The 19339-nt window shown below is 43.4% G+C and overlaps 1 protein-coding gene across 3 annotated transcripts in view; it reads right to left on the bottom strand.

Moving 5' to 3' along the window:
* Positions 1-3510: 3510 nt before the first annotated feature.
* LOC121614989 (receptor-type tyrosine-protein phosphatase S-like) overlaps positions 3511-19339 on the bottom strand; it is a 67077-nt gene continuing 51248 nt past the window's right edge. For 2 of the 3 annotated variants that reach the window (XM_041949105.1, XM_041949104.1), the window contains 18 exons: positions 18829-18923; positions 18191-18444; positions 17827-17914; positions 17402-17620; positions 16468-16625; positions 15205-15317; positions 13491-13588; positions 13093-13216; positions 12462-12637; positions 11544-11663; positions 10612-10766; positions 9606-9891; positions 8918-9096; positions 8421-8547; positions 8192-8317; positions 7343-7497; positions 7028-7163; positions 3511-6232 (listed from right to left, as the gene is read on the bottom strand). In XM_041949105.1, coding sequence (XP_041805039.1) covers positions 6164-6232; positions 7028-7163; positions 7343-7497; positions 8192-8317; positions 8421-8547; positions 8918-9096; positions 9606-9891; positions 10612-10766; positions 11544-11663; positions 12462-12637; positions 13093-13216; positions 13491-13588; positions 15205-15317; positions 16468-16625; positions 17402-17620; positions 17827-17914; positions 18191-18444; positions 18829-18923 — 2678 coding nt within the window. In that variant the 3' untranslated portion in view covers positions 3511-6163. Of the gene's footprint in view, positions 6233-7027; positions 7164-7342; positions 7498-8191; positions 8318-8420; positions 8548-8917; positions 9097-9605; positions 9892-10611; positions 10767-11543; positions 11664-12461; positions 12641-13092; positions 13217-13490; positions 13589-15204; positions 15318-16467; positions 16626-17401; positions 17621-17826; positions 17915-18190; positions 18445-18828; positions 18924-19339 lie in introns of all 3 variants that reach the window. The other variant, XM_041949103.1, reaches the window with a different exon arrangement.

The following is a 19339-nucleotide window of genomic DNA, read 5'->3' as shown; positions in this document are numbered from 1 at the left end:
TTAAAATACGTGTTTGAAATGTGTGTTTTTGTACATGATATCACTTGAGCTAAGGACCTGCAGTGCTCAGTGCAAACAGTGTCACTGACAGCTTTGTTTATCAGTTCTTTATGGCTCGTGTGCACGCACAGTTGTGTGTCGCCACATGATCACGACGCTTCTTGCCAAACAGAGATGCATTAACAGAAATGCAGCAAATATTTGATCAAATACAGTCGGCTTTGGCTGCAGGAGGCAAGACTTCCCGTGTTGGGAACTGTGATTGATCTTTGTCTCACAGGCCTGAAAGAGGAGGTGAGACGAGCTGTTTAACGAGCAGACACTCTGAGGCTCTGAAGGTCTGACTGTGAAAGTTGTTTCTTTATCTATATGTATGCATGTAGCGTGCTTACTGCTGTATGAATGTGTGGTGTCTTGTAAGCGGATGCCAGCAGGGTGTATTTGTGCGCCTGACATCATAATGAAACTAGAATTACGTGGTTGTTTGCCTCCGCCAACCAGTCAAGTTGCAGTTTTCATCCATGTCTGTCCAGACTCATATAATATATGTAGTGCAGACTAAGTCTTCACTTAGAGACTGTTATTCCAGAGGAGTACAGAGAACTGATAGAGAGCTTCATCACATGGAGCAACAACAATCAACTGAAGATTAATATCAGCAGAACTAATGAGCCTGTGGTGGACTACAACGCTTCAAATATGGATGCTGCTGCAAAGAAGCTACAAACTGTAAAACATGGATGCGTCACACACATCTTCAACCCGGCAGCACAGAAGATCTAAACAATCAGCACAGTTTGAAGGTGGAGACCAGGATTAGTAGTTAATTCAGCACCTGACCAAATGTGAAATATAGTCACAATTTCCCCTTCTGTTCCTGAATTATGGTGTTGAATAAAGGCCAAAAAAATAGTTTCTGCTGAACATTATGATGTCACAGTGAAGGTGACTGCTGCCCTTTTTCATATAAAATATCATCACTTCATCATTTTATCTTATGAGACATGTGAGTGAAATTTTGTCACAATCAGCATATGAATTCTTGAGTTATGGCCTAAAACGTGTTTTGTGACCTTTGACCACCATATTATAATCAGTTCATCCTTGAGTCCAAGTGGGCGATGATGCAAAATGCAAAATTTGAAGAGATTTCCTGAAGATATCGAGACTGGGACTGACAGACAACCCAAAAACATGATCCCTCCTGCTTATATATTTTTTAAACTCAGATTTTTAGTCTTACTCTGATCAGAGATCAGGTCTCTGCTACCATGACCCGACCATCTTACGGCTCTATAAAGATATGTTGTGGCAAACTGCCTGTGCAACAGCACAGCAGCAGGAAAAGCACAGGTGTTGATAATAAGAGTAATGATGTCTTACTGGGACACTGGGCTTCCTCTGGGCTTTTCTCTATTTATACCAACTGACTGACTGAGTGGTTTGATAGGACCAGTCTTAAACTCCACAGATAGAGAAAGACCACAGAGACGTGCATGGGAGGCCACAAGACCACCATCCAGAGCAGAGCCAAGAGGTGCAGCAAGTACCCAGCTTCACATAACATGGCACTGAAATAGACCAGACCATCTCTTCCTCCTGCACCAGAGAAAGATAAATTTCCATTATTGCCTGCGTTATTGAACAATAAAGTTTTGGACTCTAACTGCTGGAGATAAATCTAAGATTCTAACCTCAATCCATAACAGTTCGGGGAACAGATGGATAAATAAGTCAATAGGCCTGCTGAATCACTGTCAGTGCTCCAGTGTTCTACATGGGAGTCTATGGATGAATTTAACTCTGTCACATAATGAACATGCTGTCTCACACTGGTGCCAGCAGATAAACGCGACCTGTTGTGATCTCATGTTGCGATGGTGCCGCATGAGTGGAACAACTCCGATTACTTGTCTTTGTTTTGGTGTTTTCTTGTGTTTGCAATATATTTTTTATAGTCTTTTATAAAAAATGTACAATACATATCGGCAACTTCTTATTTTGTGTATTGTACTTTTTATTTTCCATTGCTTTGTAGCCATTTTTATTGATGCTGCCTGTAACATCAAATTTCCCAAGCTGGGGATTAATAAAGTTGATCTTATCTTATCTTGTGCTCAGCAGGTGTGTCCTTGGAGCAGCAGCAGTTCAGGGTCACACTGACTTTCGTGACTGGTCTTTGTGTGTGATGCGCACCGTCACCATGTGAGGGAAATCAGCTACCTGCGGTAAATGCTTCCTCATACAGGTGAGTGAGATTGATTTCATCATGAATAGTCCTCTAACTACTACCGTGGAGGGTGCAAAGTTACCGGGCCTGTCTGAACACGTCTCAAGAAGGAAATACTGCAGGTGAGTCATTAAAGCATTCAAATACATGAACTGTCCTGTGACGTACAGAACAATACATTCCTTACGTCGTCAAGATGTTATTTACAAATGAGCTTTCTGAGAAGTTCAGAGGAAGTAGTGGGTTAAAGGAACAGCCAGTCACACAGCACTGTGCAGGTGCAGCAGCGCCTCATATCCACAGACAGATCTGAGTCGGAAACAACGAGGATGATGTGGTTGCGCGTGAACTTTATGCAGGACTGCTGAAGAGTCAAGCAAGCGTAGAGCTGTGCTGAGATCAGATGAGTCCAGTTTGAGTTTCGTTATTAGTGAATTTACAGCTGATTACATCTCCTTGTGCACGCAATGCATGGGCGTGTGCCCTGCTCTGCTGTGCTGAAAATACACAGTGAGGAGCAACATTCCTCTTCATCTCATCATCATAAGACGAGCGCTGGCTGCCAGAAGGACGTTACTGATTCAAGGAAAAGGAAAATAGAAAGCATAGTATGTTTGGAAATACCTTTCACTATTCATTGAGTAGAAGAAATTAATCTTTGCTCTGCTGCTACCTGTACTCATATGATCATTTTCTGTTTGCCATAAGTTAGATGAGTAGGTTGATAACTCTCTAATGACAATGGGGTGAATATTAAGCAAGGTAAGCTTAGCTTAGCACAAACACTGAAGTTAGGGAGACTCAGCTAGCATGGCTCTGTCTAAAAGTAACAAAATCCACCTACAAGCATCTCTAAAACTCAGATTAACACATTATGTCTTATTTGTTTAATCCATGCAAAAACTGAGGCATAAAAAACACATGTTGTGGTTAAATAGGAGGGTTATGCGGCTGATTTAGTTGCCCTCGGGCAGTCTTTGCTGCTTCCAGTCCTTACTTAACATAAATGCTTGCCAGCTGCAGCCTCATATTTACCATTCAGCTGCAGTTATTTGTTTAAAAATGTTTTTTCCCTCCATGATATTTCTTGTATGTGTAATGTGACATAATCCTGCCTCTGTCCTGTGTTGCTGTGATGCTGCAGCTGAAGTTACAGCAGGTGTTTGTGTCGTGTATTTTAGTGACAGCTGGGTGCAGCGACGGAAGTGTCTTTAGTGCCATCTAGTGGACAAGGAGTGAATAACAAACCAAAAAACCCACAGGAATCAAGCAGCTCGTTGTGCTGTATATCCAATCATCCTGCTTTTAATACAAAGTCAAGATACAATATCTACATCCATGGTTTGAAAGGAAAGAACAGGGTACATATGTGAGGGAGGTGGCGTCATCAGAGCTGGCCCTCAACACATTTCATATTATGATTCATGTGTGTGCCTTTTATATTTCTCTTGACACAATAACCATTAGAAATCCAAGGAATAACATATTTCATATATGTCACACACTGTCAAGACTTCTGGACCACACATACATTTCATATCAGAATAATTTCAGTTTTAAACAATAACCTTTGAGTGTGCGTGTGTGTGTGTGTGTGTGTGTGTGTAGCAGGGCGATTCTTCACCCATTCTCTGTCAAAAATACACTTGCTACCATGTGCTTTCCAGCAAACTAAATACCAGCAGCTTGTCTGAGGTTTTCACCCACAAGGCTGCTCTATATCCCTAATTTCTCTGATGCCCATAAATCTTAAATCACGGTGGGGTGGATCACACCTCTGTTGCTATGATCCCACCACGGCTGTTACCGGGGAGGTCGAGTGAGGGAGGGCATCGAAAGGGCTTCACTGTAAACTTAAACTAGGTCTGCCTCTAATGTACATTTCTAGCTAGCGAGTCGGACATCAGTAATCAGTATCAAATAGCACCCTACACAGAGGGCATACTTTATAATCATGAAGCAAATAAAAAAAAAGCACCAAAACTGACCATTAAAAATAAAAAAACAAACGGTGACAATATCGTACTTTAACATTGGCTCGCCAAAGAAACAAGTAAACAACATCTTATTGGTTATAGTTGCTAGATATCCCAAATAAATGAAAAACATACATAAAAAGTAACAAAATAGAATAATAAATATCTTAAAAAATCATATGAAATAAATATGACAAAGTGAACGATAACAATAAGGCTTTTTTTCTGCGACAATAAGAACTACATCACATCCAATCCCACGTTATATCTTGTGCTCAGACGTATGTAACTGTACTGTATAGGACTCCAATGATAGACTGTATGTACAAAATTGGTGAAATCGCCCAAGATGTCTGATACACTGGAACATCGCTGTGCTCTTCAATCACCACGTGGGACCAACTATGATTATATGTCAAATCAAGAAAAGATATATATCGATATCGAGGACTTGTGCAGTTGTACTGGAGAAGACAGAGCGGGGAAACGTCATTTGGTTCAGTTGGGATGTTCTGTACAGTGGGATTTAGGAACAGAGAGAATTTCAAAGGAGCTCTTATGAAGGTGGGGTCGTCGGGTGAGGGGGGAGGACTGCTGAAAGTGAACAATTCACCATTTGTGCCGAATGTCTTGGGGATTTCTCTCACTGTCTTTCAGTAGCCTTAAATAGTAAAATATCTGAGTGATTTAACTGCAAAGTGGTGCAATTCAAGTAGGTAAGCTTCAGAGGAGGAAGATGATTAGGAAACAGCTTTCATCCTCAGTTTAAGATACTGTATGACAATAAAAGTTTAGCACACAACGCGTGAACATTAAGCAGCATGTTAAAATACAAGAAATAAGTCAGCATAAGGCAGAGACGTACAGTAAAAACACACAAAAACATGTCTGCAGAAATGGGCGGAGAACTGCTTTAAATTCGAGAAAGACAGACGCTGAAGCTCGATTCTTTCATCAGCATCTCTTTCAATAAGCCACTGCTGAACTGACACAATGGGGCTGACATCAAGAGGAGCTGAGCTGGAGGATGAACAAGGACTACAGCAAACAGCAAGCAAGCTTTGTCGAATGGAGAATGCGCCGGACTACAAATCTCAGCCCGGGTCGGGGATGTGATGGGCTCTAATCACTGTTCTGAGGCCAGCTGTTGACTGGGGGGTGTGAAGTGATCCTTGGCCAACGCGTGAAGAGCGGTCGCTAGTCTGACTCTATATGTTAGGCCACAGTTCATGTTCACGCTGCGTGGTTTCTCTTGGCACTGTGCGTCAGGTAAATGAGCATCCACATGCTTCTCCAACCGTCCTCGGGGTGGTGAGTCCGCACTGTAGGCTTCTGCGGAGGCATAACCTAGTCATCTGCTTTAAACTATAATCAGAACTACCTGCGGCAGCGGTAGACACCTTTGAAACAGACTCACGGACACATAGAAATGTTCACCTTTGCACTTTGTAACCCCTTAGTACACCAAACCAATAGATACAAAGTTGAGGATAAAAAGCCCATTGAGGGTGCAGCAAATATCCAGGCTCTTTGTGTTTTTTTCTTTTTTTTTTCTGTTTTTTTTCTTTTTATACACATATAGTATCATAATTCCTGTTCAGAAGCCGTTTGTATTTCACTGGTTCATATTGGAGATAGCTGACCACAACACACATGTATTATACGTCCTTCACACTGGAACACTGAGGTAAGTATATGGATTACACATGGACAGTCTCCACACCCACCAGCTCCTCAGGGAAACTCCAGATGAGTGTGGCTGCTGTTAGACACAGATTTCTTGTTGCTGTTTTTGTTGTTGTGTTTTGTCCTTGTTGGTGTTGGATTCGTCTTCGAGTCTCGCTCCCGGGAAAAGGTTCAATGTTCACGTTATTTCAGGCCGTCTTTCTCTTGTTGGACTTGGTGGTTTGTTTGTGGACCTCGAAGCAGAAAGATGGATGGATGGTCGTCTCTTCACTTACGTTGCATAGTGGTCAAAGCTACCCAGGTACTCGAGAGCAGCCTGGTAGCAGAACTGGTACTCGTCCTGGGTGAGAAACAGGATGAAAATCAATAAAATGTATCATGGACACCTACAGCATACAGTCTTATTTCTTCACTAGAATCCCAGCAGCGCTACTGCAACACAGGCTTTATTAAAATCCTGATTTTACTGTGTGAGTCACATCTATCATTTTCTCACAGCTCTGGTGATTTTGAATTTTTCAGATTAAGTGAAGCGTGAAATGTTCCTTTATGGTTTGAGAAGACTCCCGTGCATTTTCTCACACAGCTGAAAACAGACCGTTTTCGCAGGAGGACGACGAAAGGGAAATTTGTACTGGCAGACTTGAATCACGCTGAAAAAAACGTTTCCTATTCCCTGATTTAAAGTCATTTATGAAAAATAATGATAACTGAAACAATCACACTGAGGAATGCAGAATAAAATTAAATTAAAATTAAAGGTGTGATTTTGAAAGATGAGTCCACACAGTTGGAAAAGAAACTGCCCCATAAGATGACAAAAGAAACAAAGAATGATGAACACAATTCCAGATTTTTTGTTTTCTTCATCTTAAGGTGTTTTGTTTTTTAGGTGGTATGGTTGTTGTTTTTTGCCTCTCAGTGTATATTAGAGATGATATGGTTGACTGAAGCCAGTAGGTGCCAAATTGACTCATAACATTATGCCTGTGTTTTTAAACAGTATGTTTATTTAAAATATCCATGAGCCAAATATAAAGAGCAAGAATATAAAAAATATAGCTTTAGGCAGTACCAACAGTGCGCTTCATCAGTGCTCGTGTCTCTGGCCTGCTTAATGAATCAGTGAGTTTACCTCAGTCTGCACCATGGCTGGTCTCTGTGTGCGCAGCATTTTGACAGTCTGGAAGATGTCCACCGCCCCTTCGTAACGCATCCTCTCCAGGACAATACTCAGAGTGATGAAGACACCTGTCCGCCCCACACCAGCACTACAGCGGTGAAGGAAAACATTTGATTGGTTGATTAGTGTTCAGTGTGTCAGAGCTTGGACAATTCTGACCAACATACTGTACTCGATACGCAATTAAATGTATTCTTTATTGTATTATTATTAGCACGTTAATTAGTTTCACCATGAGCCGTGACTATGATGAACCCCACTGCTTACCTGCAGTGAACGCTGATTGGTCCATCCTGGCCAAACTGCTCCTTGGTTTTGTGCACTTGGCCAATGAAATCGATGAAGCCCTCCCCTGATTTGGGCACACCTTGCTCCGGCCAGTCAGTGAATTGGAACTGACGCACTGTCCGTGATTGGCCATCCTGAGGGAGTGAGGAAATGATGAGACGTATCAAGATGTTGATCTTTGAAATGAGTAGCTATTGTTTATGTGAGGTGACTATTTCAAAAAGTCTATTGAAAGAGCTTCTTGTTTGCTGAATTAACTGAGGAGAGACACTCTGCCAAACAATATCCCTTTTTCCCCTCTAATGATTACTGTTATCTGACCCTGGATCAGTGGCTGTGGTTAACGTCAGTGCGTCTGCTATTGTCAGCCACTCAGTAGGCAATTACATCTTTTCTCGTCGGCACAGCCTTTCTGACTCCCCCTTAATGGAGATCAATAGAGCATCTGTCAATGTGGCGTCAGTGCAGGACAGGCTTGACTGGAGTTATCTATAACTGGCACATATGTGCACAAGCAGACGTGTGCACACGCGCAGACACACACATATGCTGTCAAGGTAATCTGGAGACAGCGCGGTTGAATGAGTAATTTAGGGCTGCCTGTCGATAAATGCTAACCTGTTGTGTTGCACGCATTCACATACAAAACACACGCTAGCCGACACACACTACAGGTCGATAGGACAGGCTCTGCACCGTCGCCTTCTGACAGCACTGATGGATCAGGAATAGAGCAGGAAAGTCAAGGAGTGTGATGTTACACTGCTGTTTGAATGCGGCACACAACATGAGAACAAGCCTTTAAACACACAGGCACCATGAACCCACCCTGGCATCCGTAACTTTGAACTCCCGCAGGATGTACTGAGGCATGTTGTACTCAGCCATGGGGTCCACCACAAAGTACTGGTACCTGGCAGAGCGCTCGGCGGGCCAGTACTGGTGACACTTCTCCTGAGAGAGCAGAACAGAAAGAAACATGTTGATGGCATTGCGAACACGGCTGAAATTTGCTGTTATTTGCAGCACTTTGTGCGTGTGCTTCATTTGTCCCTACCCGTCCCATTTCTCTAAGCTTAGTGAGCATGACCACAATAGTGGAGTTGTGTTCCCACAGCATCCTCCAGAAGTCCTCCGTAGTCTCAGCCAGTGGACCCTGGGTGGCGATGTAGCCTCTCTGCTGCCTACACACACACACAAACACACACATCATGAAGCCGCCTCCTCCCTGTTTCTTCCTTTGTCAAGCATCAGACTGAAAAGGGGGTCAGGCTTCAAGCAAGAAGAGGAACAGTCAAAACATGTGTGTGCAACCACTCTGAATGCCTGAATCATCAGAAGCGCTTCAGCGTCCCGTCCCCTTCACCGCGGACCGAAGCGAGTGCCGCGCAGCAGGACAAATAGGGGGAACATGTATACAGTAACGACAGATCTGACAGGACGTGACAGGTGAGAGCACTGTGGTGAAAACCTATCCAATCCATTCACTCATCAAGCCGTCAGAAGAGGATGAGGGGGTCGGGTCATATTAGTGTTTTCAGGATGAAAACATACCTGTATCCGTCTATGTAGCTGGCATTGATGTAGTCTGAGCCCTCCAGGCCTCTGATTGGCTGGAGGCAGACGCGGGTGGTTTCATAGGGCATGATGTTGACCAGTCGGTTCTTGAATTTGTTGCAAGGCAGGTTGGCTGTGACGAACCGGGACGTGTGGGCTTTGGTATTAGCCAGTCGCTGGACGGAGAAAGAAAATGTTGTCATAACGATGTTCTTTTTTTTTTAAACTTCAAAGGAGCTTTGAAGCAAACCAAAACTGATTTTGTATGCAAAAGTGCAGGATTATTCAGGATTATCTGCCTGGTTAGCTAACGTACAAGGCTACTGTTCTCTGGACTCTAGGGGTTCCCAGCTTGAGGGGGTTACAAAATAAATTTGATGGGGTGCAAGATTATCAGAACAAGACGGGATTAATTTTTCTGTTACACAAAATATCATTAATAGTTTACTTTTTTCGTTGATTTTTAACTTTTTTCTTCCTAGGTAGGTGTTCAGGCCTCTAGATATTATGCAAGGGAAACAGTTTTAGAAAGGAAAATCAATCTCATGTTGATCATAAACACAAGTAATCTGACATGGCTCTGTTTTACGGAGTAACGAACCACTCTTGTATTCCTCTTTTAACACAAAAAGACTGAATGTATTTTTACATGCATGTTAACGTTAACATAAACATTCGGCCCCACCTTGAACTCCAGCTCCATGCCGGTGACGTGCTCCCCGCTCTCCACCTTGGACAGCTTCTGCATGTAGGAGTACAGACTCCTGGCAGCCACCTCAGTGTTCCCGCAGGCCACAGCCTCCAGCAGGGCCTCGTGGATGAAGCTGTACTGGTCCTCCGTCTGCACCATGTAGTTCCTCTGTGAGCGCATCAGGGTCACATGACCGTAGATGTCCACGGTGCGCTCGTGGCGAATGCGCTCCAGCATGGCGTCGATGACGATGAAACAGCCGGTGCGACCGACACCAGCACTAACAGAGGGAGGGGAGTAAGTTGGATGTCAGTTGACTGAAAGGGAGGATTTTTTTTTTGGACATTTCGTTGGAAGGAGATGTTCAACATTTGGGAAATTGGCCTTTTTGCTCTCTTGCTGTAAGTTGGATGAGAAAATTGAAAACGATCTTCATCCATCAAATATGAATCTGAACCAGCAGCCGGTTATCTTAGCTTAGCTTAAAGAGACTGGAAACAAAAGGTAAAAAACATTTAATCCATCTTCCTGCTCCTTTAAAGCTCACTAATTAACACATGTTTTATTTTGTTTGTTTAATCCGTACAGACACCATAATGTAAAAACAAGTTATGGTTACACAGGGGCAATGTGCTGGAAGATTTCTTGGCTCCCTGGCAACCAAGACTCCAGGAAGTTACTGCACGCGGCCAAGAAACAGCCCCCACATAACCGCTGTGAAACCACAGCTTTTCGTCTTTGCACTTTGGTTTTTGCACAGGATCAAACAAACGGGATACAGCCTGTAATTTTGTGAGCTTCATAGGTGCTGGTCGGCAGGTTTTATTTCAGCAAAACTGGGCTAGCTCTTTCCCCTGTTCCGCCCTTTACAGTAAGTTGTCACCTCACAGTCGCTTCATATTTAAAAAAAACAGACACAACTCTGCAAGAAAGCTAACAAGCATATTTCACGAAGTGTCAAACAATGCGTTTAAGATAAACGTGGGTGTGTGTTCTGTACCTGCAGTGAGCGATGATAGGGCCGGCGTCCGGAGGGTTGCAGGCTTTGACCCTGCGGAGGAAGTTGAGGAAGGGGGTGGGATACTCCGGCACGCCGTGATCTGGCCAGGCTGTAAACTGGAACTGACGCACTTCTCTCCGTTCACTGCTGCCACTCTGATATGACAAGACAGGAGATTATTGTTTGTACATGTGCATGCATGTATAACCTTGGTCCCTTTTTATATTATTGAATGTACAACATAAACAACTTGTTTGATCGTGACACCATCCTAATTATCTGCAGTCATACAAGCCACGACGCACTTTCTTCATAGAGAATGTCTAAGAAGCTTGCAAATTAATTCATGCTTAGATGAATATTTTTAGATCACGTAAAGACAAGAAAAAACACAAATATTCCTAGATTTTACACAAAAGACGGGAAGAATGCTAACATTGCCAAATATTTCGTGTGCTTTATTCTCTACTGTATGACAGATCGCCTAACTTGACTTTTCACAACGCATCAACAGAAATTTAAAGAAACGGTGCTACATTTGGAAGCTACAGTTGGCCTAGTTTCTGTGTTTGTAAGTAGGCCACAGAGACACGCTAGTCTGGCGGTCTTAGATTAGCCCTGTGCTATAAGAAAGTGCTCTGCTTCCAACAGTGATCAAATCTCAGCGCCTGACACAGGGAGGCTGGCCTGGTTTGAACACTCCACGCAGCCCAGAGTAATCTATTCTCCTCCGCATCCACGTGCACTACTCATTCAGCGACAGTGGAAATTCATGGCCTCTCCAGTTGCTTCTGGTTCTTAACCATAAACTCAAGAGATCAAAGCAGGTTTCGGTGGATGTGACTGTAATTAATAGAGGACAGGGCAGAGCGCCGAGTCAAGGGGTGGACACAGGAGGAGAGGGGAGGCTTGAAGCGAGGGAAATAATTCACCTTATGCAGGGAAAGGGTGCGAACACAGAAAGTGGCCAGCTCCATTGTGTCCAGCAGGGTGACCTGGATCATCCCGTAGGTCTCCGTGCCGCGACTCGGCCAGTACTGGTCACACTTTATCTACAGGGATAGAGGAAAGGCATCAACATCATCTTCACTGCTACAATTACTTTCAGACTGATCCAAGCAACATTCCTCTGAAGTTTGATCAAGTTTGTACCCCAAACAGCCCCTTGAACTATAAACTGCAATTAGACCAAGGCAGGTGTTGGTATGTAACATGACTGTAGATCACTGGTTCCCAACCTTCTTGATTTTAAGGGGTAAAATCTTTTCATACAGTGAGTCTACCTCTCAGCATTTAATAAATTTCTGTGAATTAAATTAATTGTTATTTTTAAAGACTTGGATTATTTGTTAAGAAACACTTTTTTTAAATTCTCACAGGATAAAGGCACAGTGAAGACCTGAACACGAGTTAAGTTCAGAGCCTTCGCTCACTTAGAAATGTACACAGTTGAAACTACTAAACAGGTAACAGTAAATTTGTCCACAAAGAAGCCTATTACATATGATTGCTAGAAATTTAAATAATACATAATACAGACAAGGAATTGCATAAAACGTTACTAAAAATATCAGGAAAACTGATACGATATTCACAGGAAACAAAATGCTCAAAATTCATCCAAATCCCTCTTTACACAAACTTACTGCAAATAATTGTCCAATTAATTGTCCAGTCTGTCAGCTGTTTTGCACTGTTACTATTATGCATTGAATATAATATGAAATACTTAGTCAGGGGCTGTCAATTTATTCATTGATAGAAAAGGGGTCCCTTAAGGAGAAAGGCTGGGAAACACTGCTATAGGGAATGAATGTTGTGGGTCAGTGGGTGAAAGACAGGTTTCTCACCCGTGACTTCTCCTCCAGGCGTGTCATCATGACGACAGAGGCGGCCCGCTGCTCCCACACCATCCTCCAGAAGTCCCCAAATGTTTCTGCCAGGGGCCCCTGTGTGGCAATGTAGGCATTCTGCTTCCTGTAGCCATCAATGTAGTTGGCGTTGATGTAGTCGCTCCCCAGGATACCTGCTAGTGAGACACTTGTGAGGCTCTTGCTAAACTGCAATCTGCATGAGTGACATAATAAATTAACCTTCATGTATGACATCAAACAGCCTAACGAACTGCGGTGTTTCAGGGAGCCGTGGTTTCCAGCAGACGGCTGTCAGATGACTAGCGTGCGACAGCAAACGAACCAGACTCTGTTGGCGTAAATTCATGAGGTCCCGATCAAATCCATTCTCCCCCTTCTTGTTCTGCAGGACTGCTGGCTGCACTCGAATGCACCCGCGCTGTTTGTCAGTCTCATGCCACTGCACACAGCCAGTCTTCAGCACGGTTTGCAATTTCAGATTTCATCCATCATGCAGCCCGCCGCCCCAACCCTCCTCTGTGTTCAACCCCCTGAACAGAAATACGCTCAGACTCTCCTATTAGAATCTCTAAACATCTTCATCTGACTGTTTCCCGCTAATCCTCACCTTCTATAGGAGCCAGGACGACCCTGGTGTGGTCATACGCAATGACGTTAGCATAGCGGTTTTTGGGCTTGTTGACCTCTAGGTTTGAATGCTCCCAGGTGAACTGCTGACTAGGGTCGATGGACTGGAAAGAAGCAGCAAAAACGAACACATTAACAGTGTGTGGAGGCCTATTTAGCAGTGCATTTGAGGATAATGGAAAGAGAGTGCTCCATAATGTAGACAAGTTACAGGAATAAATTGCAGCGCTGAATAAATCATGAACATATAGTCTCCACACAGAGATACAAATGTTAAATAAGATTTGCTGTATGAAGCAAAGGCTTAACAAGCTTAACATCTCCAAACAATAATGATGTCATCTATTCACTCGTACGGAATGATAATGTTTTTCTCACCTCGTACTCCTGGGAGAGTCTCAGGTTGTCGTTAGCTTTCAGCAGCTCGATGTGCTCAGCGAGCTCGCTGATGGGGATGGGAGGATGGCTCATCATTCCTGCGTGACAATGGAGGGGGGGTCAGAGGTGATGCAACACTTCAGCTGAATAACCCAACTTACCGCAGGTCGACATCGCTCGCATGCAAAGATGTGACGATAATTATACAATCGGAGAACATCACATATCATTAAGGAAGACGCTGAGGCAGAAAATCAATTCTGATCCATGTGCGAGGACAAAGTGAGGCGAGTCTTGTTTGTTTGTAAATTGTTTTTCTTTGATAAATTGCTTTCTCTGTGATCAGAGGAGCAACGACTCAGAGAAAACAAACACAGACAGAACACTAATTGGGAGGGTTGCGGACACGCGCGCACACACACATACACACACACACAGAGGATGCAACCTAGGCCTCCTGGTTGTTTCTTTTCACAGCTGGAGCAAGAAAAGAGAAGCTATAGCAGACCATTGTCCATTAAAAAGGCAAATAGCTACAACAATAAATCAAATCTATGCATACAATGCGTGAATGCATTGAATGGTAATGTATGTCGATACACTCCGGACAGCATTTAAGCTGTTCTGCTGCTACAGCTACGAAAAACAGACTCATATCAGTGGCGCCCACAGGTAATCACGACAAAACGCTCCTGTCACGACCAAAATGACCTCAGATAGCATCAGCCGCTCTTGTTGGAAACAAATTTCATCTTTGCCGAGCATCTCAAAAGCACAAATCTCAGGGGAGGAGAAGGTGGGAGCTTCAAGGTTGCAGCCACATGAGAGTAAAAAAGATGGAATGGGAGAGCTGAGGTGCTTTATTTTGTGGGTTTTAGTTTGCTTCCAAGGAAAATGTGCCAAAAAAAAGAAAAAAGAAAAGAGTTCAGACCACCATCTATAGGTTTAATAAAACACAACTTGACTTTATATATCCTGGCAGGTAAAGGCTAAACCTTTCTCCCTGGTGACACATTTTCCCCCACAATGATCCTGTGAGGTTTCTATAAACTGCAAGCATGAAAATACAGTCAGAACAGTGACTAAATTCCTCCAGGCCATGTGTGTTCTTTGCATGCTGTTAATTTAATGCGAGAAGTGAAAGCGAAGCATCGTAGGCCTGGTGCCATGACCGAAGCAGCTGTGTCGTTAGATCTCACTCGGCGGGGGGTGGGGAGCGTCAGAATTCATGTAGTTACTTCACAGTGGGGTTTCAGCTGGTTATGCTGGCCGGGACAGCGTCGATCCCTTCCGAAATGATCACAGTTAACTAAGAACTCACCTTTTGATACGTAATTTTGAGAATTAAACCTGACTCTGAAACATTTGAGAGCGATAAGACACATTTCTGTCTGATCTGATGTGCTGTCTGCAGCCTGGCATGTGGAATGTGGGCGAGCGGAGATGATCAGATTTTGTCACACCGTTATGACTCACTGGTGACTCAGCACTGACTGTACTACCTGGGCAGCGGCCATTTTGATCTGGAGCTGCCAGGTACATGTTGGTTGTGATGTGGAGGAGTGCTTTCACAATCTTGTCCGCATAATCTCACTGAAGGTTATAATTAGTCACATGAATATTTCATGATCAAATGACGGGCAATCAGAAGTATACTTCATTATGCAAATACAGAGTGTGTGTTTGGGTGACTGTGCATGTACATGCTTCATACCGGGAGTCTGGAAGTTGATGCGTCTCATCTCCACGGGGTCTGTTGGGTGATGGGCCATCATCTCTGCATTGCCCAGAAGACTCTTGGTTCCAGGTTCAGAGTCCTTGCGCTTGCTGCTCAAACACCAGTGAGTCAAAAGAACAATTAGCACATGCAAACAACCAGAGAGAGAAAGACAGACTCACTACTGACACATCATTAGCATGGCGACTCGAATCGAGTAAATAGCGCATTTACAGATACAGTGTTTTACCGCTTTGTACAAGTTCTCTGTACAGCGCCTGGTATCATGTAATTGCTGTGGGTTTAAAATGAACAAAGAGCTTGACATCGTTTTAATCTCACCTGTCAGGTTTGCTGCTTCCAGTGAAACAAGAGCAAAGAAGGAATAATTAGAGGAAGAAAAGGAAGGAAACAGACAGATTGTTAGAGAGGGGAATCAATATTTTGCATTAGTATTCAAACACTTGATGGCTTGCATCAGATATCAGCAGCCTACAGCGGGGTCAGACTGTTTCGTAGCTGTCTGAGGGGAGGACAAACTTCTAAATTGGAACAAATTTGATGAATATCACACTGAAAGTTGAGCATTTGTGGGAGGATAGATGCAGATTAAACAATCCCAGTATTGGAAATATCAGCGGGAGCTGCTTGCAGAATGTGGCATGAGAGACAGAAACTTTATCTATGAAGAACAGGGCTGGAAATATTTTCCTTATTGTCAACAAACCCCAGAAGACAAAAACTAACAAGTAACTGACGCTACAGTATTAACAAGCACTGTGCGTGGAGCTAAAGCCTGATATAGCTTATTCCTCTCCTCTCCAGAGCTCCATTGTTGTCTAAAACACATTGAGTCACACTGTGACAATCAGTGACATGTTCCTTCGGTACACATGTTCCATAAATACTCACTAGAACAGCCAATGTGTATTAATACATCACTGAAAATAGTTGCCCAGCAAATACACAATTAACTCCAATTTGAGTGACATTTGCTAACAACTCGTGCCCACCTGTTTTATGAAATCATTGAGCCTTATTTAAAAATGAAAGCATATATTTGTGACCCATTGTTAAAGATTCATGCCATCAGTGAGCAGATGTGGAGGAGCTTGAGAGACACAATCACAGAAGTAAAAATGTATTGAGAGTGATGCTATGTCTTTTCATGGGATTCACTGACATTAAGAAAAACCATGACATCAGCCATACACGTTAAGACTCATCATCATAATGCTTCAGTTAATCTGTCACGCTCACTTTTTGTAAAGGAGGATGGCGATGACGATGCAGATGATGAAGACCACAGCCAGGACAGGTCCAACCACCCAGATCAGACCATCGCCTGCGTCGAGGGGCTGGGGGTCCGAATCTGGGGCAATCACGGGGTCTGTGTAGAGGCTGGCCACATACATTTTCTGTGTACAAACACACAGGCACATGTTCAGGAATGACACTGAAGTGCTTTTCTTTCTGTTTGTCTATTCTAGTGATCCATGATTTAATCAGTTATCAGTTATTTCTTTCATCTCAGTGGACAAAATAACATGAGCACATGGCACTAAAGCCCGCAGCCCACCAACATGTAACCTCCTCAGGTAGTATTCATTGCAGAGCTGTTGCACTAGATTGCGTTAGATTGAATTGTGACCAAGCTGCACATGACAGGTTTTATATGTACGTGTGTATGAGATTATATTTGATCAGTCTAAGCATTTTAGACAACAAGTAAAGAATGTACCTAAGCTCACTTACATTATGTGCGTTTGTATAATCACAGTAAACTGAATAGAGTGCCTCTTTATTAGATCTGAAGGACTCCTGAAGAGCATCCCCTGGGCTAAAAGTGTTCCTAATAAAAAAAACATCTAATAAAAAATAAAATCTATCCTAATTCAACTCGTATATTTAGGTCTATTCCAATTTGAATGTGCATATACAAGCAGTGCACAAGGCAATACCTCTTCTACTGCCACAGCAGCCACACTCACTCTTTATTAGCAGTGGTGATGGAAGTATGTGAAGGTTATTACCTTTTGCTTACAACACTCTGACTGACGTACATTTTATTGTTTTAGCAGCGAGGCCATATTGATTACAATGTATAGTGACAGCCTGCAGGAGAGAAACAGGCAGCGGGGACTGAGGGAGTAGTTATAAACAGAGAGATGAAGTGACACAGTGTCTTTTGTACCCCGGTTGTGGAGTTGAGCTCTGCCAGGATGAAGAAGACGTACTCCTGCCCTGGGTCTAGCGCTCGGTTCTCAAAGCCTCCGTAGTCCAGCTGGTCCCCCAGGGTGAAGAAGGCCGGCAGGGTGGCAGGTGTGAAACGGGCCGTGATGTAAGCCCGGCGCAGGTCCACCTGCTTCTGCTGCCGAGAATCCCTCTGCCTTTGACTGATGTCTTTTAACAGCTGAGAGAGAAGCAGAGAGAGGGAAGACACAGAAAGAAGAATGAGACGTTCCAATATCTGTGACTAATGTTTAAACACCGATATTGAATTATAAAGGGTAAGTCTTGCCAGGAGTTCTCAGCAATGGGATTGTGTGTGTGTTTATAGGTCCTTTCCTCCTTCCAGGCACAGACATCAGTGGGTGCTGTCATTGTTGTGGTTCTCACCTCCTCTAGGTCCATTTCATCTGGGCTCTTGAGTTGTCTGATGACGCCGCGGGCTCTCCTCAGGGGAACCACAACAACATAGACATTCCTGTGGGAGCAGAGGAGGACAAATACCGTGACACCGGCTGAACTGATACAATAGCAAATGTGTCTCAAACTATTTCCACAGTTTCTTGCCAACTTGTTGCTATAAAGACTGTCTTCAACATCCTGTCAGTCAGGTAGTCTTATCATCAAGCCCCAGACCTTGCAAGATTGTAATCATCTGACCTGAGTACAGCAAGTCTCACTGTCTATGAGAGCCATGACAACTATTTCAAACACTGCAACAACCTTGAAAACTGAAAACATCTTTCAGTCTTACTTGACAGGAGTGCGAGTCTCCAATGACGGCAGGATTATGGTGACTGTGGTCTCAGTGTCACGGGTGTGGTCAATCTCAGGGCGGCGGATGGTGATTGGCGGGGAGGTCTTGGCAGAGATGCGGTGGCGAAGGCCTCCCATGTTGCCCTCTGGGGCAGTGATCTTAAAGTCATAGCTGGTGTCGGGCTGAAGGTTTGGGATGACTGCCTTTCTCAGACGAGCATCCACCTCCATCTTCTGTCGATTATACTCCACCTGAAGGATGGGAGTGGGTTGCTGAAGTTAGAATAATAGATAAAAGGAAAAGATGCTTATTTATACACTGTATGCTGATGATAACTTATTGTACTTTAACTAGTTTAGGCTCAATTAAAACAAGTTTAATCATTAGACACTAAACTTAATTTGGAGATCACATTTTCGAGGGTTAATTACAATATTGGACAACAATAGTGCCCCGATTTACATTTTACATTTACAATTTACCATAATTGAAATAAAAAGTAAAACTTTTGGTAATATAAGGTACTATGATCAAAAACACTTGGCGAGTGTTACAGCATAATATGTTGTATTATACATTATCTAAAAAATGACAGACTAGCCATATGTCACCACACATGTGCATGCACCACATACAGTAAAGCGGTAGGGGTTGCTGCTCTCTGGAAACTCCCAGGTCAGAAGCACACTGGTCTTAGTTGCCAGATTAACTGAAAAATTCCTCGGCACATCTGTGAAGCAAACAAACAAACAAAAAAAACAGTCACTCCTGATGAAGCATTTTACTCAATTCAGCGACTCCTCTGCTTTCTCACTGCAAGCCTGTAAAAATGGAAGACATGTCAGTCAGGTCTGTTACCGGGGAAGAATACATGACGGTTAAGATGATGGGCAGGTGATGAGGAGAGTGGATGGCAAGAGTAATAAGTACAAAGAACAGACAGACTGGCTGCAGGAATGTGACATGCCACATTCTCAGAGTGTAAGGTTGTGTGTGTTAGACTCAGAATTCAGCATGTCAGCAAAGGCTTTTGGAAAAGGTGGAAGTGGAGGTCTATCAGATAAAAAAGCTTACCTGCAGATACAGCACCAGACGCCAGTTTTCACTTGAATTCAGACTGAACACTTACCTTCTGTATTAGATACT

Source organism: Chelmon rostratus, chromosome 12 (assembly GCF_017976325.1).
Source record: "Chelmon rostratus isolate fCheRos1 chromosome 12, fCheRos1.pri, whole genome shotgun sequence".
NCBI lineage: Eukaryota > Metazoa > Chordata > Actinopteri > Chaetodontiformes > Chaetodontidae > Chelmon > Chelmon rostratus.
This window is presented reverse-complemented; position numbering and strand designations above follow the sequence as displayed.